The sequence below is a fragment of the Ovis canadensis genome, chromosome 2 (genome assembly GCF_042477335.2).
Source record: "Ovis canadensis isolate MfBH-ARS-UI-01 breed Bighorn chromosome 2, ARS-UI_OviCan_v2, whole genome shotgun sequence".
Taxonomy (NCBI): domain Eukaryota; kingdom Metazoa; phylum Chordata; class Mammalia; order Artiodactyla; family Bovidae; genus Ovis; species Ovis canadensis.
The window spans coordinates 86,380,340-86,407,592 of record NC_091246.1 but is presented as its reverse complement, the minus strand read 5'-3'; the positions used below and the strand labels follow the sequence as shown (position 1 = coordinate 86,407,592).

The 27,253-nt window shown below is 36.3% G+C and overlaps 1 protein-coding gene across 2 annotated transcripts in view; it reads right to left on the bottom strand.

Moving 5' to 3' along the window:
* Nucleotides 1–4,147: 4,147 nt before the first annotated feature.
* CNTLN (centlein) overlaps nt 4,148–27,253 on the bottom strand; it is a 361,476-nt gene continuing 338,370 nt past the window's right edge. For both annotated transcript variants that reach the window (XM_069576629.1, XM_069576630.1), the window contains 3 exons: nt 21,328–21,513; nt 18,799–18,876; nt 4,148–5,469 (listed from right to left, as the gene is read on the bottom strand). In XM_069576629.1, the coding sequence (XP_069432730.1) occupies nt 5,368–5,469; nt 18,799–18,876; nt 21,328–21,513 (366 nt within the window). In that variant the 3' untranslated portion in view covers nt 4,148–5,367. The remainder of the gene's footprint in view (nt 5,470–18,798; nt 18,877–21,327; nt 21,514–27,253) is intronic.

The window sequence follows — 27,253 nt, the reverse complement described above, 5'->3', positions numbered from 1 at the left end:
AATTTTTAAAAATGTTTCAGACTGTCTTAATTCAGTAAACTTTTTGTAGTGAAAACACCATGAAGCCAGTAGACAAGGATACCATCTCCTGTGTCCTAGATGGTAGTGTTCTGGAAAGCGAGAGGCCTCGGCTGGGCTCCCCACATCTGCTGTAGGGTCCACATGTTCTTGTGGCCTAGTATCTCTCAGGGTGTGAAGCACGAGGGTGCAAGTACATACCGCTGCTGTGGTCTCACCGCCTAGGTCTGAATTCTCTGTCCCAGTGTGATACGGCGTGAACCCCCTTGGTTTTATTGTGTAGTTGCTAAGTCATGTCCAATTCATTTGCTACCCCATGGACTGTAGCCTGCCAGGTGCCTCTGTCCGTGGGGAGACCCAGGCAGATGGTAGACGAGCAATGACATTTAAAAACTATTGTTAAAAGATTAACTGGCCATACAGTGTTTCCTCCAGATATTCTTGAGGAAAAACACTACAAATGGAGAGGGTGGTGCCTTCTAGTCTGTATGATACGATGATGGAGAAGAAATAAAGAAAGCTGTTGCAAGATGGGAGGAGGGGTGGTGCGTGGAATTGCCAAAGGTATTTTTCACAGAACTACAACAAAAAGTTTATGTTTGTGTGGAAATACAAAAGACCCTGAATAGTCAAAGCAATCTTAAGAGGGACTGGCTCATACAATTGTGGAGAAAGGCTAGTTTAAAATCTGCAGGGTGGGCTGGCAGGCTGGAACCAGGAAAAGCCAGTATTACCATTCAAATCCAAAGGCTGTCTGCTGACAGAATTCTCCTTAGCTTGGGGGAGGTCAGTCTTTTGGTTCTATTTAGGATTTCAACTAATTACATTATGGAGGGCAGGTGCCTTTATGCAGAGTCCAATGATTCAAATGTTAATTTCATCCGAAACCACCCTCATAGAAAAATTCAGAATATCTAGCACTGTGGTGAACCAGCCAACTTGATATATAAAATTAACTATCCTAAGTCCACTCTTTGTTAACTTTACACACACACACACACACACACACATACATATATTCATAACCAAGTAATGAGGAGGTACTCATGATAATTATAGCATTGCTGCTGTTAACACTCATCTGGTCATAGTTTGTGTTCATAATTACTTTTTTCCACACTGCTTGTTCTGTATTCCCTTTTTCCTTAACAAGTACCTCAGATGGTTAGAATTCTTTACTTGGTAGGATGACCCAAACTTTTGTTTCTGAAGGGGCTGGGCCATTAATAGTCCTTCTTGGGTTGGGTTTTCCATTGATTTTCCATTGATTTTGATCACAGGGTACAGTAAATAAGGGATGCCCTAAGGAGTCACCTGTACTGCAAATATACTCTTCCATACATCCATGGTGAAGTAGTAGTCCAATTTCCCCTTAGTAGTCAGAATCAATTATCCAAATGACTACAGTAAGTGCTTTCTTGGCTTATAGATCAGAATCAGGCAGAGTCCAAAGTGACTGGGTAGGAGTCTTAATTTCCGGTTCAATGGAATTACTGTTGTATCTCCTGATAGAAGCATTCCTCCTTTCGATGCTAAGAACTAAAGTATTGGTCACAGGGATAAGAAGAAAATTTTGCTTGTGAGTCACTAGGAGTAATAATGAATGGTACTACTTCCCATTCCCAGCCCTTGATTCCTGGATCTGTGAATCATGGCTGTGGGGAAAATGACACCATATACTGGATTCTAATTCAGAGCACATACTGCCTCCTTGAGAAACTTGTCTTAGCCCTGCAAGATATTGCCACCTAGCTGGCACTGTAACTGAGCCTTCAAAAGGTCATTCCACTATTCTACCTAACTAGCTGCTTTGAGATGGTGGAGAATATGGTCAATCCATCATCCTATTCACTTATTAAAATCTTCCTTTGCTGAGGTCACTTTTTGATGTTCATTCACATGGGACACAAAAATTTGTACCTTTTTGACCCATTTGGAGAGATCTATCTATATATCTTTTCTCCAAGCTTCTTTCATCTTGCCTCGAATGTGTGCCTTCCAAGTCCGACTATTCAGCCAAACTATTGGCCACAATCCTTGGACTTCTTGAGCTACTGTTGAGTTTGGAGAATTCTTTACTCTAGACCTAAGTCCTTTGTCAGATATTTGTAGTTTGCAAATATTTTCTCCCACTCTGTACCTTGTCTGTTTCCAGAGCAAGAGTTTTGATGGTTTGATTAGTTTTGATGGTTAAATTCACCAATTTTTCTTTTATGCATCATGCTTTTGGTGTCATGTGTAGAAACTTTTCGCCTAGTCTTGGATCCTGGAGATTTTCTCTTATGTATTTTACACTTAACGTATGATTCATTTGTGTCTAAAGTTTAGGTCTGTTTTTGTCCCCCAAACCTAGGATTTCCCAGAGAAGGCAATGGCACCCCACTCTAGTACTCTTGCCTGGAAAATCCCATGGATGGAGAAGCCTGGTAGGCTGCAGTCCATGGGGTCGCTAAGAGTCGGACACGACTGAGCGACTTCACTTTCACTTTTCACTTTCATGCATTGGAGAAGGAAATGGCAACCCACTCCAGTGTTCTTGCCTGGAGAATCCCAGGGATGGGGGAGCTTGGTGGGCTGCTATGGGGTTGCACAGAGTCGGACATGACTCAAGTGACTTAGCAGTAGCAGCAGCAGGCATTTCCAGCTGCTTCAGCATCATTTGTTGAAAGGCTATCCTGACTGCATGGAATTGGCCTATTTTCATAGGTATGTTTTTTGGTACTCTTTTATTCCATTGATCTATGTGTATATTCCTCTATCAATACCACACACTCTTTATTAGTGTACCTACATAATACATCTTGAAATTGGGTAGAGTGATTTCTCCCACTTAAATTTTTCTTTGGCTTTGAATACAAATTGTAGAAGCTTGTCTCCATCTTCAAAACATCTTGGTGAGATGTTGATAAGGATCGTGTTAAGCCTGTATATCAGTTTGGAGACAGCTGACATCTTTGCTTCTTAACAGAAAGTGTTCTACCTTCAATCATTAAGCATACTGTTAGATGTAGGCATTTTGTAGATGTTCCTATAAAACTGAAGAAGTCCCTAGTTTTCTGAGGTTTTTCTTTTCCACGCATGAGTACTGAAATTTTCAATTGCTTTCCCAAAAGTTTCGTGGTCACCTGATAGTTCTTTAGTCTATTAAAATAACAGCATGTACTGACTGATTTTTGAATATTGAACATCTAGATCTTGCATCTTCTGACCAATATCCTTCATGAAAAATTCTAAATAGAATTTAAGCAAATTTATATTAGTTTTCTATTGCTGCAGTTACAAGTTACTACAAACCTAGCGGCTTAAAACAGCAAAAATTTAATTTCCTACAACTTGGGGTATGCAAAATTGGTTTCACTAGCCTAAAGTCAAGGTGTCAACAGTGCTGTTTCTTCCTAGAGGCCCTAGGATACAATTCCTTCCCTTCCCTCTTCCAGTCTCCAGGAGCTGCCTACATTTTTTCTTTCACAGCCCTCTTCCTCCATACGTTATAGCTATGGGGGTAGCATCTTCAAACTTCTCCATCCCTCTGCCTCTGCAGTAACATTGCTGTCTATCTTGACTCTTTAGAAGCCATTAAATAAATCAGGATTCTCTCTCAAGATCTGCAATTACATTGCCAAGTGCCTTTTGCCATAAAAAGTAACAAATTCATGGGATTCTCCAGGCAAGAATACTGGATGGGTTGTCACGCCCTCCTCTGGGAAGACTTCCCGACCCAGGGATCGACCTGTGTCTCTTATGTCTCCTGCATCGGCAGGTGGTTTCTTTACCACTAGTGCCACCTGGGAAGCACAGCAGAGGTATAGTGTCATATAATAAAGCTAATGCTTTGCCACTGAATAGCAACATAATACCCACTTTACCTTAAAAATGAGACAGTTGACAGTCATTTCCTCTTCTTGTTTTTACACGGTGGGCATCCACTGGCATTAGAAAAATTACAGTTATGGTAGTATTTAAGGTACTCAAAATGCTGACAAGTTGTAACTGTATCACTGTGACTTACAGTGTGCCTACCAGTCCTTCAAAGTGGTGAGCACACTACATCAAGTCTCTGCTGCAACTACTCACCTGAACTACTGTAGTGCTAAGGCAGCCATAAATAATACAGAAATGAATGCACATCTGTGTTCCAATTAAACTTTATTGATGGACATTAAAATTTCAATTTCATATAACTTTCACATGCTATATAGTTCTCCTTTTGATTTTTTAAAAACATTTAATAATAACTTAAAAATCATTATTAACGTACTGTAGGCTAAGCAAAAACAGGTAGTAGGCCAGATTTGGTCTGTGAGCCATAATTTGCCAACTCTGCCTTAAACTCATGGACCTATATATTTCAAAGCAGCAAGAACATAAGTGAAGAGGTAAAAGATACTTTTGTGTTATAAAGGAAATTAAATAGTGAGGTGGCTAGGGAATGCTTAAGGAAATTTGTAACTGCAAACCTGAATGATGTGCAGGAGCCAGTCATGGGAAAGTTAAGTACAGAATATTGGAGAGAGAGAATACAAAGGCAACAGCTGGAGGCAGGCAGGTTTGGTGAATCGGAGGAAGCGAAAAGTTAGGTGTGGCAGGAACATAGGAAAGAGGGGAAATGACCAGGGAATGTCTGAGAGTCTAAATAAAGATGACCATTGTTAAGAATTTAATTAGCAGACTTGCAAGGACTAGTCTAATTAATACACTGTTTGTAGCCCTTGCTAATTTATATGACCACACAAAATATTGTGAATTTAAAAAAAACAGAGAGAGTGAAGGAGAAGATGTTTTTATTTTTGCTGAATTGTTCTAGGAAAATACAGTATCTCCTATATACTCCAGTAGACTGAGAACAGATACAATTGGACTGCACCATTCATTTCATTAAATGCTCACTCTTAAGCTGTAATGCTTTGCTTTATATTTGCTTTCAATACAAATGTGTTGCTTATCAGGTGATTTAGAGCCATTTATAGCAGCTTTATGTAAAAAGTATAGTTTCTTACAAAACTCAGAACATTAAGTCTTCAGTTTAAACTTTTTTCCTTTGATAATTTGTGCATGCCAAGCTTGTTCTAATTTCTTGTAATGTACTGGAAGGAAAACCATTTTCAAGTTTGCATTGATTTGTGGCAATATTTGTATTCAACAATCAAATGCTACACTATTTCCTTTTAAATGGCTATGCACTTAATTAGTTTCACTTGTTCAGCAATTAATTGGTTCCAGAGACTTCTTATTTTGGTATTGACCCTGACTGTTGATAGCTGGAGCAGATACTGTACCAGGACTGCAGTGCATGTTTTCTGATCACCACATAAAGTTTTCAGATCTGAAAAAAAGTTCTCAATCATAATATCATCTAGTATCTTTCATAACTGTAAAATATTCTTCAACTAGTCTCTTTTTTTCATTTATTTTTTCCAGTATTGCTTCTAGTAAATATGTGGCAAAAGGAAGCTGTAAAAGAAACACAGGAAAAAAAAAAAAAGACGATCAAAACTCTGTATTTTCTTCAGTTCAGAAACATATACTAAATATCATTAAACCATTTGAACTGAGCTATCTGCAACTCTGCACCCATAATGGTACCCTACTGGGTCTCTTTTCAACTGATCTTGCTGGTTAGTGTGGGTAATTTTGTCTTTTATAATAAAAATGATACAGGAGCAGAAGTAAAATGAAGAAAGATAAACGCCTTATTGAACAATCCATGGTTTACTGACCGTGTTAATGTTGTAATCTGCAATACAAGCAGCTGAGCCATTTATCTTCAATCAGTTGATCAATAGCAGGCTACAGCCCTCTGTAGGGTCCACAGGCCCACAGAAGTAGCACTATATGTTCATCACTCATAAGAGAGGGAGTGCGAACTATCAATATACTTGCCTGTGTTACAGCTGAATGTCTTGAGGATTGTAGGGTGAAATTTCAGAGGAAAAAAAAATGGCAGAAGTATATACATTGATTAAGTTGTTATAGAAAAGTTTATTTGGCATATCAAAGTGTAATACACATGTTACAAACTGCTGAGTTTATGAAATGTAGAGTACATTTTAAAGTTTAATAATTTATATAACATTTCTGGTAAAGTTTTATTGTTCCTGGGCTTTATTGAGTTGCCTGTAGAACTCATAACAAGACACTTATAGGTGACAAGTAAAGGAAAATCTGAAATGTTCCCCAGTTTCCACCCAAAGCCATACTGACTTCCTTTTATCCTGCTTCCCAGCTATCTAGTTTCATGTAAGAGATTTGTAACAATCAAGAAACCCATTAATTCATTTTTTGGAATTGTCCTTTTGATTAACCAGGGAAGACTACTTTTGTCTCCCTGAATAGAATAAGGACACTTAAGCCCAGTACTCCTTCCCTACAGAGGTGTACAGTCAGGCCATTCTTTGTGCCAGGACAACCACCGACAGCATCCCTGGTCAGCACCCAGTGCCCTCCATGTAAGTTGCTCGGTTGTGCTTAGATCAGCTGTGCTCAGCCACAGCGGTTATAATTAGCTAACCCCAGCATAATGGTTATTTTCTGAATTCAAACTGGGAGAAAAAGAGAAAAGACTGGCCAGTGGTGGTGAAACAACAGGCCGAAATGGTGCAGGTTGTGTAAGCCATGAAGAAAACACAGAGACCAAAGCTGGTCCATAGAATTGCCTCAGATCCTAAGCAGCTTACCAGTTTAACTTCCATCTTACCTTGATAGGAAATTGCCTTCTCCTTAAAATACTCTTGAGTCTCTGTCAGGAGAGACTCTATCTATAGTCTATGTCAGGAGCTTCACACATTTGTCTTACTTAAAATTTAACACTAAATAAAGTATAAGATACAAAAATACCATATTTCTTCACTTTTTAAGATACAGGTGAATATAAGATACCCACATTGACTTAAAAACAGCTTTTTCTGGAAAAAAGGAAGCTACCACATTAAATATACACAAATTGCATATGTGTTTTAATTTCAGAAATGTGAAAATATGGGGAAATGCATCATAGAATCAAGGAACAAGAATATGTTAGATTTCCTTCTGGAAGATAATGATACAGCAAATCCTTACTTTGAGAAAACTGCCGTTCTGGGATGCAGAAAAGTTATACATATTTGCCAGTTTTATAAATGAGAGAATTTAAATTCTCAGGGCATTAATATTAGATGTTAAAGAGATACACACACACACACACACACACACACAGATACACACAAAGGCAAAACCACCAGGTAACTTTGTTTTATTTTGACTATGGCCCTATGGTACTGTATGCAATCCAACAAAAAAGGAAACAAACAAGATGAGAATACCCTCCCATCTATTCCTGGTAGAGCAAAAGCAGAAATGAGTATTTTAAAAAGTTGTTCTAAAAAGTAAAAGTTGTTCTAAGAAAAAAAGAGTTCTCTGATCAAGTAAGTGTGGGAAACAAACCGAAGTTTAAATGTTATTTTATTTCAGGATCTCTTAGAGACTTTAATATGCTAATGCACTGTGTTTCTCGCAGAGGGCAATGTAATACCCTGCTTCTAAATTCAGGGCTCCACACTTTTCTCACAGTCTATTTATCATGTGTCACTAGTGGTCCATGGAGCACACTCTAGGAAACATGCTGGTTCTACGATTTCCTATATAATGATGTCACAGCACTTTTACCAGGCCACATGTACTGACAGTAATTATCTCATCTGCACATTTCATTTTCAAGTTAAAAACTCAGCCTACTTTTTATCATCTTGCAATCAGAACAATTTTCAACATGTCATGTATTTGAACATTTGGCTTCCCTCTAAAACTAGTCTAAGAGTCTCTCTTCCAGGAAGCCTCCAAGGTGGAACAAGAGGTCCATTGACTAATTTATTGCTAATAACTCATATTCTCTTCCTTTGGCTCCCAATAAAACAAAAGCCCCACAGTTAAACACAACTGTTTGAATTGTGTCTCCTAAGCTTTGTATGGAGGCTAACTCTTGATGAAGTTCAAGAAGCAGCCTATCCTTGAATCAAGATGCCCAATTTGTGTACATCCATCTCCCTGTGTAGGTGCTTCTATTTTTCTCTACAAATAGGTCAGAAAAAACCTTTAGATAATAATTTCTCTTTATATAATAAAGAGAAAAGTTCATAATATCTCACAAAGTTGTTGGAGACTAAGCGCAGGTTTATTTCATACAGGCAGTGTAAGAGTCTGTTCTTTCTCCCTCAGATACAAAAAGAAAGCACAACTCTTTACTGACAGGATTGTGGACTTGGGTTGAAGTGGCAACCTGACTGGCCAATAGCAAAGCTCTTTTCTCCCTTGCTCCATCATATGTATAGGCGAAACAACAAACCTGCAAAATATGCTGTCTTGGGTTTCATCTCAGATGGAATATGCTGGGGCCTACGAAGTCCAGAAAGTCTGCTGGGCTTTCTGCATAATTTCCTTATCTCTTTTGCATAAATATGGAAATGACTGTCTTAGTTATGTTACTGCAGTTACACAGGCTTGAACTCTTCAGCACAAGGAGAAAAATGGACAGGGGAAGAGCTGATACTCCATAAGATTTCTCGGAATGGAAATTTAATTAGGACATTCAAACAACCGTGAGTTTTACTTGGCCTATACTGTAATCTTTTTTTAAAGATTAATTAATGTATGCATTTATTTATTTTTGACTGTGCTAGTTTTTCTTTGCTGCATGTGGGCTTTCCCTCGTTGCAGAGAGTGGAGGTTGCTCTCTAGTGTGGTGCCTGGGTTTCTCACTGAGATGGCTTCTCTTGCTGTGGAGCACAGGATCTAGGATGTGAGGACTCAGTAGCCGAGGCACACAGGTTTAGTTGCCTCCATGGTAAGTGGAATCTTCCTGGACCAAAGACTGAACCTGTGTCCCCTGCATTGGCGGGCATATTCTTAAGCACTGGACCACCAGGGAAGTCTATACCATAGTCTTGAAGGGGGTCTTTCTGGTTGTTCTGGCTGTCCTTGTTGAAAAAGGTGACTTCTCTTATGGGAAACACTTCCCCTAACTTCACACAGATTTTAGGCTTCTCTTACATGTAAATGACCACAGATGTATGCCAGTGATAGAACTTCAACTTTATCACTCACACTTACAAATTATGACTTCATTTAGAGGCATTTCTGTATAAAGGTAAGATATGACTGATAACTTGCAGATGCTGGAGAACTACATTGGAAGAATAACAAAGCCTCAAATCTATAACTGTGAAACATACAGATCGTTTACAGCATCAGCATGAACTGGGAATGTGCTCTCAATAGTATAAAATTGAACATTTTTGTGTTGAAAGAAAAAGACTGAAATAAGGGTATCTTTTTAAATCTAAAGGGAAAGATTAACAATTTTTTCTTTCTTTTTTTTTTTTAACCAATTTCATTCTTGTTTTCGGTTTGAAAACTATTACCAAATGATATTGTTTTCAAAATAAAAATTGACTTTAATCCAGCTGAGTCATACTCAAAGTACAGATATTACATGTTATTTATTAGACCTACTTTTAACAAAGATATGATTCAATGAGATTTTGCGAGTTTAGTAAGAGAGACTAATATAGTTTGATAATTATAAAATTAAAGGTGCAAAATTTGGTATAAATAAATATTTGTATGCTTATTCAGCTATCTTGTAATTAAGAGATTGAACTTCATAAAATAACCAAGCATGGTATGAGAAACAATGATTTATTTATAGTTTAAAACTGGCAATTATAAGCTAAGTTTCCTAAATATTGCTTATATTTCTGGCCCATATCTATCTATCTACATACTTACTATCTATCTTAGAGTGTCACTGAAATATTGAAGTCTGTGTCTGCTCTTCTTAAACTTTGGTAAAAGCTATAACTTGCTTTCCCTTCATTCCCCTCCCTCCATTTTTTTACAGTGGTAAAATACGCAAAACATAAAATTTACCTTTTACCTTTAATGACATATGTCTTTTTCCTGGTATCATGAAAGTAGGCTTGAGATGGTTAAATTAAAAAAAAAAATCCCAGTAAGGCTCTGAATGGAGAATTTTTAACTCTTGCAACTTCAGCTGGATGTGAGGAGTGGGTGTGTGTGGGTAGCTGTGTATGTTTATGTGTGTGGAGAGAGTGACCATGGGAGTTCACATGTATGTAGCATGTTTTAAGTATGTTGTAAGTGCAACACTGAACGCAGCAGAGTAAAGGTCTTCAGGACATTTGTTGTAAAGAGAAACTTTCTGGTAACCTTCAGGCTGGAAGTTACTCTATTTACCAAAGCCAGGGAGATTTATAAAAACCTTCCCACTGCTGTATCACAAAGCATCTATAGAAGGTAAGCATATTTTGCAGAAAGGGCACAGAGGAAAGAGCCATTTTAAATTTCAGCATTTGTAAGATCTGAAGCAACCTAGTAGGAACAGAGATATTTAAAGGCAAAGAAAAACCACTGATCAAAGTCTGTACTTTAACTTATCAACAACCGAAGGCAGGATTTTTGATATGGCTCCCATACGAGAAAATGATCTACAGAAAGTAGATGAAAACTGCCTGAATGAACTCTGGAAAACAAAATCAAGACACATTTTCTAGCCATTCCTGGATAAGGGTTTTTGAAATATAAATCCTAGTAGAGAAGCACATTGAAGTTGTAACTGTACATTACTTGCTTTATGTAAGTATACATATTTTATTATACATACCCATAATTCTGTTCAAGTTTGTTGAAAAACTTTCATAGTTTTTATATTTTATCTATTTATTGTTCTCCATCACCAGAAATATAAGCTCCATGAGGACAGTGATTTTTGTCTCTTGTTCACTGCTATATCTCCAAACCTGAAATGCGGTAGACACTACTGCATGAATTACCTTTCATGCGGTAGACACTTGGCAACATGTTTTTAAAATGCCTTCCATAGCTTGGGTTCAACTTTATCTCCACTAATTATTTCCATGGCCTTATAAACTCACAAGTACATAAGACAGTTTCAGGTATTATTAAGGCCTGAAAACAAAACTAAATGACCTTTCCTATAATTTCAATTTTGAGGATCAGAATGGACAGAACAATTAAACAATGTCTCTTAGAGGGCAAATGTAAATAACGGACTCCTATCTGTTTGCATATAGGAGGAAGTAATATCAATTAGAATATGATAGAGATACAGTTCCTTCTGTGCCAACTGAAAGGAAACCTATTAAATATGAAGTTAAAAAATTTATCTCATTTATTCATAGTTATGGCCAATGGACAGAAATTCAAATTCAAATGCATTTAGCACAGTCTCTGCTAATGGGGGCATAATGCAGCATATGTGATATAATAACTTTATTGGATTTACTTTTAAAGGTATTCTTTTTATTCTTTTTTCACACCTCATATTAAGGAATTCATTTTTTAAATAGAGATATAATTCACATAACATAAATTTCTCCATTTTCAAGTGTATAATTCATTGGTTGTACACAGCTGTATAACCATTACTTTCATCTAATTCCAGAATATTTTCATCACCCCAAAAGAAACCCTGTACCCATTAGCAGTCACTGCTCCTCTGCCCCCATCCTCTGGCAACCACTAACCCACTTTCTGTCTTGATTTGCCTCGTCCAAACATTTCATATGAATGCAATCATACAATGAGTTGCCTTTTGTGTATGGCTTCTTTCACTTAGCATAAGGTTCTTCCATGCTGTATGATGTATCATCATGTCATTTCATTTCATGACTGAACAATATTCCACATATGCATCTAACATGTTTTATTTATTCATCCGTCTTGACGGATCTTTGGATTTTTCTACTTTTGAGCTATTATGAACTACTGAGCACTATGAACATTTATGTAGAAATTTTTATATGGACGTACGTCTTCACTTGAGTATATACCTAGGGATGGAACTGCTGGGTCACATAATCTCTAGTTTCTAACTTTTGGAGGAATTGCCAGACTGTTTTCGACAGGGGTGGCATCATTATACATTCCTACCAGCAATGTACAAGGGTTCTAATTTCTCCACATCCTCACCAGTGCCTGCTATTGTCCTCCTTTTTGATTACAGCCATCCTCCTGGGTATTAAGTAGTATCTCATTTTGGTTTTTGGTTTGCATTTCCCTAAAGGCTAATGATGCTGAGCATATTTATATGTGCCTAATGGCTATCTGTATATATTATGGTAGAAATGGCTATGAATAGTCCTGAATTCTCTTGTTGAGTTGTAAGAGTTTGAAATGTGTTCTTAAATGGTTAGATGTCACTGAGAAATGCCAGACAGAAGGCTTGAGTGAACTGCGAAGTCCCTGAATGAAAAACTGTGAGTCCCTGAATGCTGTTACGGAAATGTTACCTACTAAATTTGTTACAGCTTCAGACACTGACATCTTCTCTCTACCAAATCTGATCTACCTCTTTCGATCCCTAAAACTCTTAAAGGTATCATCCTCTTTCTCATCATATAAGGTGATGAGAACACCACACCACACCAACGCCACAGTTCAAAAGCATCAATTCTTTGGCGCTCAGCTTTCTTCACAGTCCAATTCTCACATTAAACTTAGCTCTCTTTGGTTTCTGCTTTCTCACCCCTTCATTTAATCTCAGTTCTGCTATCTGATTCAGGGACTACCAAATGGGTCATATCTACCTCGTCCTTCCTATTTTTATGGTGAGGACACATACAAGCCCCTATTGGCTTTGTCTAGACTACCTTCTTGCTCCTAGTCTCTTCTCCCTCTAAACCATCCTATACATTGATCTTGTGCAGCTTTCTAATGCACAACTCTGATTGCATCCCCTTCCTGTTCAAAGGTTTCCATACTTTAGTCTCAGCCAACTTTCCCTGTTCCTGTTTTTTTCCCTCCCACTTCCTCAAATACAGACAAAACTAATTTTGGAAGGTTTTTCCACCCTATTATGATCATTAATTTGCTTTTTTTGTCTCTGCCATTAACTGTAAATTTTAAAAGATGTAATAACACAGAAGAGGAATTAATACAAGTAAAACTCTTCAAAGAAATTAAAAGGCAGCTGAGTCATAGAAAATGAGAGTAGATATAAGAATGACTTTTTTCCAGTATAACTCTTATTACTAGAAATCTGTGAGGACAAAGGTTAGGTGCAGATAAAGATCAAATACTTAAAATTACCAATTGTATCAGGACCACTTGATGGGAGGACATATATTTGCATTCTGTGTTAAATATAGATAAGTTAAGGCTCTAGACTTTTTAATTCTAACTCACTCCTGGCTAACAGTATCAGCAAATATTACATTTTTGTCCAGGTACATATTGTCACAGTTCAGTTCAGTCCAGTCCTTCATTTGTGTCCGACTCTTTGCAACCCCATGAATTGCAGCACACCAGGCCTCCCTGTTCATCACCAGCTCCTGGAATTTACTCAAATTCATGTCCATTGAGTCAGTGATGCTATCCAGCCATCTCATTCTCTGTTGTCCCCATCTCCTCCTGCCCCCAATCCCTCCCAGCATCAGAGTCTTCCAATGAGTCAAATCTTCGCATGAGGTGGCCAAAGTATTGGAGTTTCAGCTTTAGCATCAGTCCTTCCAAACACCCAGAATGGACTGGTTGGATCTCCTTGCAGTCCAAGGGACTCTCAAGAGTCTTCTCCAGCACCACAGTTCAAAAGCACCAATTCTTCGGCGCTCAGCTTCCTTCACAGTGCAACTCTCACATCCATACATGACCACTGGAAAAAACCATAGCCTTGACTAGATGGACCTTTGTTGGCAAAGTAATGTCTCTGCTTTTCAATATGCTATCTAGGTTGGTCATAACTTTCCTTCCAAGGAGTAAGCATCTTTTAATTTCATGGCTGCAATCACCATCTGCAGTGATTTTGGAGCCCCCCAAAATAAAGTCTGACACTGTTTCCGCTCTTTCCCCATCTATTTCCCATGAAGTGATGGGACCAGATGCCATGAACTTCGTTTTCTGAATGTTGAGCTTTAACCCAACTTTTTCACTCTCCTCTTTCACTTTCATCAAGAGGCTTTTGAGTTCCTCTTCACTTTTGCCATAAGGGTGGTGTCATCTGCATATCTGAGGTTATTGATATTTCTCCCAGCAATCTTGATTCCAGCTTGCGCTTCTTCCAGCCCAGTGTTTCTCATGATGTACTCTGCATGTAAGTTAAATAAGCAGGGTGACAATATACAGCCTTGACATACTCCTTTTCCTATTTGGAACCAGCCTGTTGTTCCATGTCCAGTTCTAACTATTGCTTCCTGACCTGCATATAGGTTTCTCAAGAGGTAGGTCAGGTGGTATGATATTTCCATCTCTTGAAGAATTTTCCACAGTTTATTGTGATCCACACAGTCAAAGGCTTTGGCTAGTCAATAAAGCAGAAATAGAAGTTTTTCTGGAACTCTCATTTTTTTCCATGATCCATCGGATGTTGGCAATTTGATCTCTAGTTTCTCTGCCTTTTCTAAAACCAGCTTGAACATCAGGAAGTTCATGGTTCATGTACTGTTGAAGCCTGGCTTGGAGAATTTTGAGCATTACTTTACTAGCATCTGAGATGAGTGCAATTGTGCAGTAGTTTGAGGATTCTTTGACATTGCCTTTCTTTGGGATTGGAATGAAAATTGACCTTTTCCAGTCCTGTGGCCACTGCTGAGTTTTCCAAATTTGCTGGCATATTGAGTGCAGCACTTTCACAGCATCATCTTTCAGGATTTGAAATAGCTCAACTGGAATTCCATCACCTCCACTAGCTTTGTTCGTAGTGATGCTTTCTAAGGCCCACTTGACTTCACATTCCAGGATGTCTGGCTCTAGGTGAGTGATCACACCATCGTGATTATCTGGGTTGTGAAGATCTTTTTTGTATAGTTCTTCTGTGTATTCTTGCCACCTCTTCTTAAATATCTTCTGCTTCTGTTAGGTCCATACCATTTCTGTCCTTTTCGAGCCCATCTTTATGAAAAGGCAAAATGATAGGATACTGAAAGTGGAACTCCCCAGGTCAGTAGGTGCCCAATATGCTACTGGAGATCAGTGGAGAAATAACTCCAGAAAGAATGAAGGGATGGAGCCAAAGCAAAAACAATACCCAGTTGTGGATGTGACTGGTGATAGAAGCAATGTCTGATGTTTTAGAGAGCAATACTGCATAGGAACCTGGAATGTTAGGTCCGTAAATCAAGGCAGATTGGAAGTAGTCAAACAGGAGATGGCAACAGTGAACATCGACATTCTAGTAATCAGCGAACTAAGATGGACTGGAATGGGTGAATTTAACTCAGATGAGCATTATATCTACTACTGTGGGCAGGAATCCCTTAGACGAAATGGAGTAGCCATCATGGTCAACAAAAGAGTCTGAAATGCAGTACTTGGATGTAATTTCAAAAACAACAGAATGATCGCTGTTCATTTCCAAGGCAAACCATTCAATATCATAGTAATCCAAGTCTATTCCCCAACCAGTAACGCTGAAGAAGCTGAAGTTGAATGGTTCTATGAAGACCTACAAGACCTTTTAGAACTAACACCCCAAAAGATGTCCTTTTCATTATAGGGGACTGGAATGCAAAAGCAGGAAGTCAAGAAACACCTGGAGTAACAGGCAAATTTGGCCTTGGAATATGGAATGAAGCAGGGCAAAGGCTAATAGAGTTTTGCCAAGAGAACGCACTGCTCATAGCAAACACCCTCTTTCAACAACACAAGACTCTACACATGCACATCACCAGATGGTCAACACCGAAATCAGATTGATTATATTCTTTGCAGCCAAAGATGGAGAAGCTCTATACAGTCAACAAAAACAAGACCGGGAGCTGATTGGCTCAGATCATGAACTCCTTATTGCCAAATTCAGACTTAAAGAAAGTAGGGAAAACCACTAGGCCATTCAGGTATGACCTAAGTCAAATTCCTTATGATTATAGAGTGGAAGTGAGAAATAGATTTAAGGGACTAGATCTGATAGATAGAGTGCCTGATGAACTATGGATGGAGGTTCGTGACATTGTACAGGAGACAGCGATCAAGGCTATCCCCATGGAAAAGAAATGCATAAAAGCAAAATGGCTGTCTGGGGAGGCCTTACAAATAGCTGTGAAAAGAAGAGAAGTGAAAAGCAAAGGAGAAAAGGAAAGATATAAGCATCTGAATGCAGAGTTCCAAAGAATAACAAGAACAGATAAGAAAGCCTTCTTTAGTGATCAATGCAAAGAAATAGAGGAAAACTGCAGAATGGGAAAGACTAGAGATCTCTTCAAGAAAATTAGAGATACCAAGGGAACATTTCAGGCAAAGATGGGCCGATAAAGGACAGAAATGGTCACATGGTAGAAAAGCTTTTTATTTTGCAGTAATTATTTTATCAATATAAATTTAAGTCAAATGAATGCAGAAAAAGTTGTTTTAACAGGCAAACAATTCTGTTGCCTAATCCTAATAAGAAAAGATAAAACTTCAGGGCCAGATTCACTCCTATGATGTCAGAATTCTATTATATACAGCACTCAACACAGAGGGAGGACATAAAAGGGAAGTTTTCTTATAATTTAATCTTCAAAGTATTTTAATAATCAAATATCAATATTTAATTAATTTGGCATTTTTCAGGGAACACACTCAATTAATCCACAGCTTCAAGATCACATAACCTCAGGTACAGGGAGCTATATGGCATAAACTAAACAAAATGAATGAGTGAACATATTTACACTTTTACCCACATAATCCTGTGAGCATAACTTAGACTCTCAAAAACTAGTGGATAAAGAAAACCTTTCCTAAAATCAGGACAAATATAATTGCTAGAATTGAGAGAGAAAAAGTAGGCTTAAAAAGAGATGTTTTCTATTTTATAGATTTTTTTCTTGGGCATAATTATAAAGTGACATTCAAGTGCAACCAATGAAGTCCCTACTTTTTTTTCTTACAGAATTCAAAGACATCAGCAAAACCACCTATGTCAGTAATAAAAATAAAAGTCTTTGACTTTTTAAATGTTATCATACTGTCACAGTGAAATAAAATTAGTTTGACGAATGCTTTAAAGGCACATGGTGCAGTTCATTATGTATAACAGCAACAGCAGCAGTTTCCCAGTGTTCATAGAGGCTGCTCCATTAAATTTACCTTCAGTCAATAATTAGGAGTCCACAAATAAACCTGGGGCAATTAAATCAATACTGCCAGGCAATTATATTCCAGAGTCCAGGCTCAGTGGCACAAAAAGGCATTATATCAAACTGCAGTATTAAGCGGTCTAATGCCATTTTCAACAGGATTTTTTTACACTCACTGGACAGAATAAGCATATATCCAGATAATGTAGAATGCACATATGTATATCTACATGTGCAGATCTGGTGTCAATAGAGCTTTAGTAACATTTAATAAAGATTTATACATATGGATTTATGATTTTTATGTTCATAATTGATGATAATACTTCTATATCAAAAGGTCATACTTACATGTTGAATGTTTAAAAATCCATTAAAAGTATATTTTTATAACATTCTAGTTAAAAAAAATAACCCATATCAATCATTACTGAACTCCTTTGATGTGCCAGGTACTGGGCTGGGTGCTGGGAATGCAACATGACTGAGAAATGGCTTTTCTTCTCAAAAGCAAGAAGGCTTGCCCTGCACCTGCATGTCTGCACTTAAACAACTTGAAGCAAAAAAGTGCCCATCACCTTCTGTTACTATAGATAGTAATAGTTATAGCATTTCCAGATATGTTTCAAAAATATATCAAATGGGAACTAAGAATATGAATAGTTCACATATTATTTACTTATTCTTGCTTTTCCAAAAACCCATATACTGCACTCACAGGACAAGAATTTTTTTTTAAATATTTTGAGAAATACATTTTAGCTGGTTTTTTTTTTTTCATTTTAGCTGTTTTGAATCAAATTCATTTTTGAAATTGACAATAATTAGGTGGAGCAAAAAGAACCATAATGAAAAAGTTGTATAATACATTACATGCTGTCAGTGATATCAGAACAAAAGCCAGCTATGACTAGAAAAGCAGGGCTCTCACCTGCCAATAAACTGCCCTGATCACTTACAAGAGGGGCACATCCCAGCAGACTATATGTGTATTAAAAAAATACTTGAAAGAGAAGAAAAAGTATCACACAGGTCACAGCAGCAGTCTCAATAGACCCCTCAGGGATTTCCACTCGTCTTGGCCTTGTCATCCTCTGTGCAGCTTTCCACTCGGCCCAGAAAATGTCGATAGGAAAATGTTTGAGGGGCCTCTGGTGGAAATTTTTTCATTCTTTCTGCATTGACAGGATGCCAAATCAATATTTACTTCCCACTAACAAGCTGCTCGAGGTCTCAGTAGAAAATATTGTAGAGAATACGGGAAGACACAGTAATAAACAGCTGTCTGGCTGTGAGGAAAACATGAATTGACTGGAAACAGGGCCACAGTAAAAGGTCACTGAAACCCGTGAACTCCTCAGGTGTCCATATCAACTACTAACTTTAAAGACACATAATAAAGAATCTCTTTTCCTAAGAGAGCTGAGAGAATGGATCCTTTTCAGTCTAGCAAGCATAGACGTTGACTCAATAATTTAATTAATGCATTTGCTAAGACCTGTGTTGGCTCTTTCCCAAGGCATTTGCTTCATTTGTTAAGTCCAAAAGTACAAAGAGAGGGTTTAACTTTGCTGTCTGCCTATTGGAATACTTCTTTACCTAACAGAAGTAAGTAATGTGTAAGTGTTTCCAAAATTTTAGGCATCTAGTAAAAAAAATAAGCTCAGAATTTTTATCTGCAACTTTTAATAAATGAATTAGAAAAGTGAAATACCTGTCCTTCAAGAAGTTTCCGAATGTACAACAGCCATTCTTTGTCATTTTCAGCATCGGTCTTTGTCCTTTCAATTTCCTAAAGGAAAAAATAAAAACACTGTAGTTAATTTCATTTATATGAACTTGATCATACTGTTATATAGAGAAATACTGATAGAATTGGATTCAACAAAGAGCAGCCTGTCCTTTCAAAATGGAGAATATTCAAATCAATGCTCAATATCTCCATTTATGTGGAATATAAAGCTATATATCTGTATTTCATAATTCAGGAATATTTTATTTCTGTATTCATGGTGGAGCTCAAGGTATGGACTGAGTGGAAGTGAAAGTTATTAAAACAGAGTGAAAAAGAAGATGGAGCTCTAGAAAAGAATCATTTACAAGTGACCCTCATAAGATAATATAAAACTTTATACTCAAAAATCAGACTTGTCAGTAGATTGTTACAATTACAGACAAAATAGGACAGGCATAGGTTCTGGTGTATTTAAATGCTTCCTTATTTAAAATGTCCAATCACTAACTGATAGGCAAGGGACACTCTAACTTAAAGTACTGTAGATCACTAAATATTTTCAATGCCTCAATTGTCAAGGTGAAATATTCTGAAAGTATAATGTATTCACATATGCAACTGAATTGACTGTTCAGTTAAAATCATGATTCAGTTCACACACACAAAAATGTACTTTTCAAAAAGAGAAGGGTTTGGGAAACTAACATTTGTTGAAATTTACTGTATGCCAGGTATCAGGCAAGGTACTTTGCATAGTCTGTCATAGTTTTTTACATGAATTTACAAGGCTTGGATATAGCTTAACGCATATAATTCAGGCGGTTTGGGCTCTACTTGGGTAAGTCACTCAACTCTTTAGACCTCTGAAAAATGCAGGCATCAGTCCAAACAAGCTCAGATCTATAATGAAATCTAGTAAATATATCCGGGTGTGTGCAATGAGCCCTCATGGAACTGCGTTTTTTCCAGGAGGGCTTCCATTTAAGGTTGTATGGTACACATGTTTTGGTGCTGTGTACCCCTGGCTCCATACATACTGCATCCTCCCAGAGGCCAGGGTGTCATTTCTTCACAGAAATGTGCCAGCTACTTTGGGACTAACAAGAGATATCCTTTACTAATTCATATACTCAATGGGGACAACTTTTTCTAATTTTTCTAATCAAAGGGAGTTTTTTTTTTTTTTTTTTAACTTGTAAGTCCAAGAAAGGGCATGTTTTAAGACCACATAAAGGCAGAGGCCCTGTCTTCCAGAATATGTATCTGCAATACACACACACACAAACACACGAGGGATTTTGCTATGTCTACTTGTTTTAAAACTTTTAGGCAACAGTGGAAGACCTTAATATTTTGTTAGGTTTCTTCTTTATCCATCAAGTTTCACTTAAATGTCTAGTTAAGAGATAGTTAACAGCCTTGCCACAGATATTGTTATTTCCTGTGTGTTTTATATTTGATATTGTATTTCATAACACTCTTGGACTTCAAAGTTCAGAATTCACAGACATTGTGGCATAGCTGCTGAAAAGAGGAAACTGATCACTCACTATCCTACTCACTCATAGGATGAAAATAATCGCTATAGGATTCCTTTGACCTCCTTTCTAAGACTTCTTGGCAGTTTAAAAACCTTTGCAAGTTGTAGATCTGCTCTATTTGAGAAATGTTTTGAGAAGCTGACGGGGGAGGGGTGCTGAAGGATGTTCTCGTGCAAACATTGAAGTCGATCATTTTATTTATTCACTAAGCAAATATTTATAGGGAAGCTATGAGTGCCATCATCTCTTTACTCTTTCTAAACAATAAAAAAATCTAATATTTAATGTATTAAAGTTCAGAAACGTAACAGTAGAACAGGATTGAGTATCTTCCACAGGTTTCACAGAAGACTGTGTATGAGGTTCTGCTGTTGATGAGGTAATAAACTATCAAAAATGCAGTGCACTCCTCAGAAGGTACAGAAATGCTACTGCAGACTTATAAGGTATATGCATATAAATTCACTCAGGCCGGATTATTTTACCCACTTTAAAGCAATGAATACCCTTTTCTTTAACTTGATCAACAATAATGTTAAATCTAGCTAGAAAAGCCAATATATTTACTACTCTTAAAAAATCTCATATAGGAGGAAAACCCCTGAAATCAATCGTGATCCAGCTAACTAACTTCTTCAAATGGGCTTAATTAAAAATAATAGCTTATAAGATATATGATTAACTAAAGAATATGGAAGAGACAGGGAAAGATAACTGACCTGAATAACAAGCAAGCAGTTATAAAGGTTATATGTACTGGCTTACTTCTATATTACACAGTTAAATTTCTCTAAAGGTTTTTTGAGTTAGTTAATACTCTTGATGTATCTTTCATTGGTATATTAATAATCTTGCCTTCATGAATATTATCTTAAAGATGAAATTCTAAGAACTATAAAACAAATAAAAATATATATTTAACAATCAGTGTAAAAACTCCTATATTAATAAATATTTGTGATCTTACCGCTTCATCTTCTGTGTCCAGTATTTCCTCTAGGTCTGACCGTGAAATGTTCAGGATAGAAGCTGCCAAGGTCTGGGCTTTATGTGTTGAGGTTTTACAAGCATTCCTGTTTTTCTGCATCTTTTTAAGCTCTCTGATTTGTCGCCTAATCAAATGGACATCATTTTGTAACTCTCTGACCAAGGCCTGCAACACATTGGAAAGAATATGGGCTCATATGGAAGTAATAAATGAAGAGAAAGCAGTCATAACACAAAAATGTGAAGATACTAGCAAATCATTTTTTATTAGGATTATTCTGATTTTATTTATATTGGAGCAAAATGGATTGCTCTTTACTTTTTGTCAGGACACAATAAAAGCTCTCTTACATGATCACTTAACCGACTTGCTGGATTAAACAAATTGCTCCAATCCCTCTTTCAGATTCGCCAACTGCTGTCTTGGTGAATACTTGGAGCAGGCAGGTTAATTAGTATCATGCTAGAGCACAACTCTCCCACCAGTTGAGCTGATGCCATTTGTCAGATGTATTTATTCCTAAGTGTGTATATCAGTTGTAACAGGTTAGTTACATAATTGATTTAATTATTACATAAACTAATGAAATATAATGGCAGAAAAATGTTGTTTCTATTAAGACTGAACTAGAAACTTTTGAAAGGATTTAATAAGGACAGTTGAGTAAAAGTGCAATTAAATTATGTGTGGGCAAGACGACAATAAAGTATTGACAAAAATCATAAAAATCTACGCTTACATCCACAAGAGTCTTTAATTTCTCCCTCTGAGAACACATGCTTATGTGTGCATAAGAGAAAAGGCAGCTCTTACTTACTCTGGGTGAAAAGAGCTCTGGAGTCCAGTGCTTGGCTTTGTGGGCTAAGAGCAGCTAGCTAGAAGTTTGGGTAGATTTCAATGTTTTGCCAGCCTAAGCAATGTTGCAGTAAATAATGGTGCTTGTATATATATTTTGCATCCCTAGGATATATTCCTGGAAGTGAATTTGCTGGACCAAAGAGTGTGTTCAATTGTAATTTTGAAAGCTGTTGTTTAATTCTCCCTCTATCCAAGATTGTACCAATGTACACCTACACAAAGAACATATGAATGTACTTGTTTCTCCATACCACTGGCAAAACACCAATCGGGTTTTCAGTGTAGTTTTTAAATTTTTTACCACTGTATTTTAAAGTTTCATTTCTCTTACTAAAAATGAAATTGAGCATCAGCCTTAACAAATAATTTTTTTTCTTTTGTCTTTTATCTATTTTTCTTAGTGATTTATAGGGATTATTTATACTTTAGGGAAATTATATGTCGAGGATTTCTAATTTTTTTCATACTTTTTGTTTTGATAGTAATGATAGTATTTTATGCAAAGGAAGAATATTAAAAAAAATTTTAACACACTAAATGAATCTATTCCCATATAACTTTTGAATTTGGTGTGATACTTTAAAAAGCATTCTCCACAATTTATATATATATATATGTATATATATAAAAGTATATATATGTGTGTGTGTTATTCAAACCATGATTTTTTTCTGCCACTTGTAAGATTTTGCAGTTATAAGTGTTTTGTCCATTTGTAATCCTCTAGAAAATTATTATATAAAATCATAGTTGTCTCACCACCACCTAGTAAATAGTCCATATTTTCCCCATTGATTTCATGCATGTTTAGATCAGGTTCTGAACTTTCTATTCTGTTCCATCTGTCTTATTAGTAAAGCTTTATAGTATATTTTAATTAGTGAGGCTTTGTCATAAATGTAATCCAATAGGGGTATCTCCTTTCAATTACCATTCTTTTCAGATTTTTCTTGTTAATTTTGGATTGTTTGGTTTTCCATATAAACTTCAGATTGAGCTTGTCTAAACATTCTTACTGGTATTTTATTTAAATCACGTTAAATTTTATTCAATCATGTTCACATTTTAGAATGTTGATTCTTCCTAATCAAAGACTATGGTAGTCCCTTCCAGTTGGTTAAGTCTTTATTTGTGTTTCTGAGGATTATTTAAAGGTTTTCTCTTTATAGATCTGTTTATTCCTGGGCCTCTTACTTTTTGTAGGGGCTGATTCTAGTACCTATTGTTGCTTGTAGACATAAAGATTGTTAATATATAAATTTGCTGAAGTTTCTTATTTATTATAAGAGTTTTGCAGCTGATTCCTCTTTAGCTTCCAGAAATTAAATCATATCTCCAAATACTGATAATTTTATCTCCTATTTTCCAGCCTTTTTTTTTCGGTCATGCTCTGCAGCTTATGGAATGTGGGTTCTTAGTTGTCCAACCAGGGACTGAACCCAGGCCCTTGGCAGTGAGAGCATGGAGTCCTAACCACTGCATCATCAGGGAATTCCCTATTTTCCAATTTTTATACCTCCATTTTCTTTTTTATTGAATTGATTATTAAGTTATTTCTGAATAATATTAAATAGTAATATTGATGGACACAATTGACTTGTTCCTGATTTCAGTAGGAATCTAACTCTTAGACTATTATGCTAGATTTTAATTTGAGAGCTGTATTTTAATATACCAAAAAATAAGTATTAATATAAAATATATAATGTAGTTTTACACAGTTAACTATCTACATATTTTAATTTCTTACAAAAATTGAAACCAGATTGTCTTAAATCCATTTTAGCATCCATATAAACTATCATGTGATTTTTCATCATAAATGTATTAATAGGATTCTTAATAATTTCCTTAGTATTGAATTATCCTTGCATCTGTGGAATAAACTCCACTTAGTGTGGTATATTATTTTTTGATGTTCTGCTGAACTCTATTTGCTGATATTTCATCTGGAATGTCTACATTAATAAGAGATTGATTTGTTTCAATTTTGTGCAATCTTCCAAAAATATTTGGAAGGTATTTTCTCTATGTTCTTCAGTAGTTTTAATGAAATTGAATCTATCTGCTCTTTACTGACATTGTAGCACTCGCCTGAATTTGGCATCGTATTTATTGTACAGAAAGATACTTTCTTGGCAATTTCTTTTAATTTTCCATTTGTTCTAGAGGGACTTTTGGTACATTACAATTTTCCTAGAAATGTGTACTTTTCAGAAAGTAGAATATATAAAGAAATTCTACTTTTCAGCATTAATTCAGATTTTTCTTTGTAGTGTGCTACGTGTGGGAATGCCTGAAAACATACACACTCTGAGATGGAGATTTATGTGGGAGAGGGTACTTAGGAGTAATACCTACGGAGCCTCGGAGCTGAGATAGCCTTTCAGAGTTGTCTCATCTTTATTTTTTCATCCTTATATATGACATGAACATTTTTCTTGGCTATTATTTTTTTGAGTCCAGAAACTTTACTAGGCCACAGAATATATACAGGGTATGACATGTTAGACATGACATCAAATTTTCTGTGGTTCATGTTATGTTCTTGGAAGTCTTTATTTCTGAAAATTATTTTTGGATTATAGCTTCAATATTTGTTATTTTCCATCATTCCTTTTCTTCTTTCAAGATTCCAATTACACATATGTTGAATCTCTGTAACTCGCTTCATAAATCCTGTTTTCCTCAATATTTTTTTTTTAATTTAAGTATAGTTAGAATGAAATAGTGTACATTTTAAGTGTTTAGTTCAATGAGCTTTGATAGCTGTATACTTCCATGTTGTTTTGGGTATCATAAATATGTATTGAATTTTGCCAAATGATTTTTAGGGAGTATTTGATTATATCGACTTTGCTATTTTTTAGAACTGTTGAATCAATCTTTCTTTCCTAGAATTATGTAAACTTATTCACGGTGTAAATTATTGTCATATAATGCTTGATTTGATTAACTGATATGCAGTTGAGAATTTTTACATTGATGTTCATGATGAACTACTCATTTTCTTACAATGTTTTGTCAGGTTTTGGTTTTAAGGTTGTGCTGGTCACATAAAATGAACTGGGACTTATTTTCTTCTCTGCCATTTTCTGAAATAATTTCTGTAAGATGGTGATATATTTTTCCTGAAAGTTTGCTCAGTGAAACCCTCTGGATCTGGAGATAGTACATGTGTTTTTGTGTGTGAAGGCTTTAGATTTTTTTTAAAAATCCAATTTCTTTAACTAATAAAGAGCTACTCATATTTTCAATTCAATCTCCTGTTAGTTTTTGTGATGAAAGAAGTCAATTCCTAATAGTTCTGACCATTTCTCTTGGTAGTTTAGTAGGGACTCAGGGCAGTTTAGAAGTTAACACTGAGTCAATCAGAGGAAAGAGCAAAGGGTTTGGCTGATGTCCACTCTTGTAGACAATGCTCACCCTTGGGTCCCCAGTGTGCAGACATGGTGGGGATGGGGCCCTTCCTCTCTTTTGGCATGCACTCTGTCACACATTCAGCTTGCTGGCTTAGGCAGACCTCTCTGCCAGAAACTTGGCCACAGTAAATATCAAATATTTATACTCAGTCTTTGCTAAGGAATAAAGGAAGCTCTAGGGCTGTGTTCATTCTACAAGTTGTCTGTCTCTCAGCTTTACTCCCAAAAACCTGAAGCTATCTAAAATGTGATGCTAGTGGTATATGATTGTGAAGCCACTATATGACAGGTAAGAGGTACTTTTTTGGAGAAGGCAATGGCATCCCACTCCAGCACACTTGCCTGGAAAACCCCATGGATGGAGGAGCCTGGTGGGCCGCAGTCCATGGGATCGCTAAGAGTCAGACACAACTGAGCGACTTCACTTTCACTTTTCACTTTCATGCACTGGAGAAGGAAATGGCAACCCACTCCAGTGTTCTTGCCTGGAGAATCCCAGGGATGGGGGAGCCTGGTGGGCTGCCGTCTATGGGGTCGCACAGAGTCGGACATGACTGAAGCGACTTAGCAGCAGCAGCAGCAGGTACTTTTTTGAAAAGTTGTTCATTTCACCTAAATTGTCAAATTTATTGTTATAAACTCATTCATATAATTTCCTTGTTACTTATGTTTCTGTAATGATATCCCATCTTTTATTCCTGATATTGGTAATTTGTATTTTTAACCATTTTCTTCTTTATTCTTGGATTTTATATCAATGTAAAATAGATACCTGTGGGTTGTTTGAGCTAAGCTTATATTGTTTTCTAAATTGAAAGCGATTTTTCCAAGGCCATTATTGACTACTTTCTCTTATACTGATCTGAAATGAAAAATACAAACTTTATGTTCTAAATCCCCTTAGATGGGCTTGTTTTTGTAACTCTTTCTGTTCCAATGCTCTATGCATCTATTCCTGCACTTAATCATGCCATTTTATTTATACAGCTTTATAGCATGTTTTAACGTTTCCTAGGAAAATTTTTCCTCTTTCCTTCCCATTCTTCTCCTTCTTCAGCCATCTTCATCCTCTTTCTTTCAGTTATATTTCTGGAACCAGTTTGTATCTTGGACAGCACTGACACATAGATGAGATATGGAATGAATTCTCACATTTAACAATATTATTTCTTCACATTCAGAAAAACAGTATATCTCTCCATTTATTTAGTTCTGTTTTATGTCATTCGGTGTTTTATGGCTCACTTTATAGGTTGCTTGCATTTCTTGGAAGGTTTATTCCTGGGTATTTAATACTTTCTTTTTATTATTATAAATATAAATTTACAAATAGTACTCTAAATATACTATTACTGGTAAAGTCTACTTTATTTTATATGCTGACTTTGTTCTGAAATTATTGCCGAATTATCTGTTTAATAGTTTATTATTGGATTCTCTTGAATTTCCTAGGTCCATAAATATGTCATTGAAAATCACAGTTCAGTTGTACATGTTCAGTTTATTTTGGGAAAGGAGCTGTTTTACAGTTTATGGATTTTTTTTTTAATAAAAGCAATTTTAAAATTTACTTTGAGTTTTTTTGTTTTTTTTTTTCTCCTAGCATTTTGAGTTGAAAGTTAAAT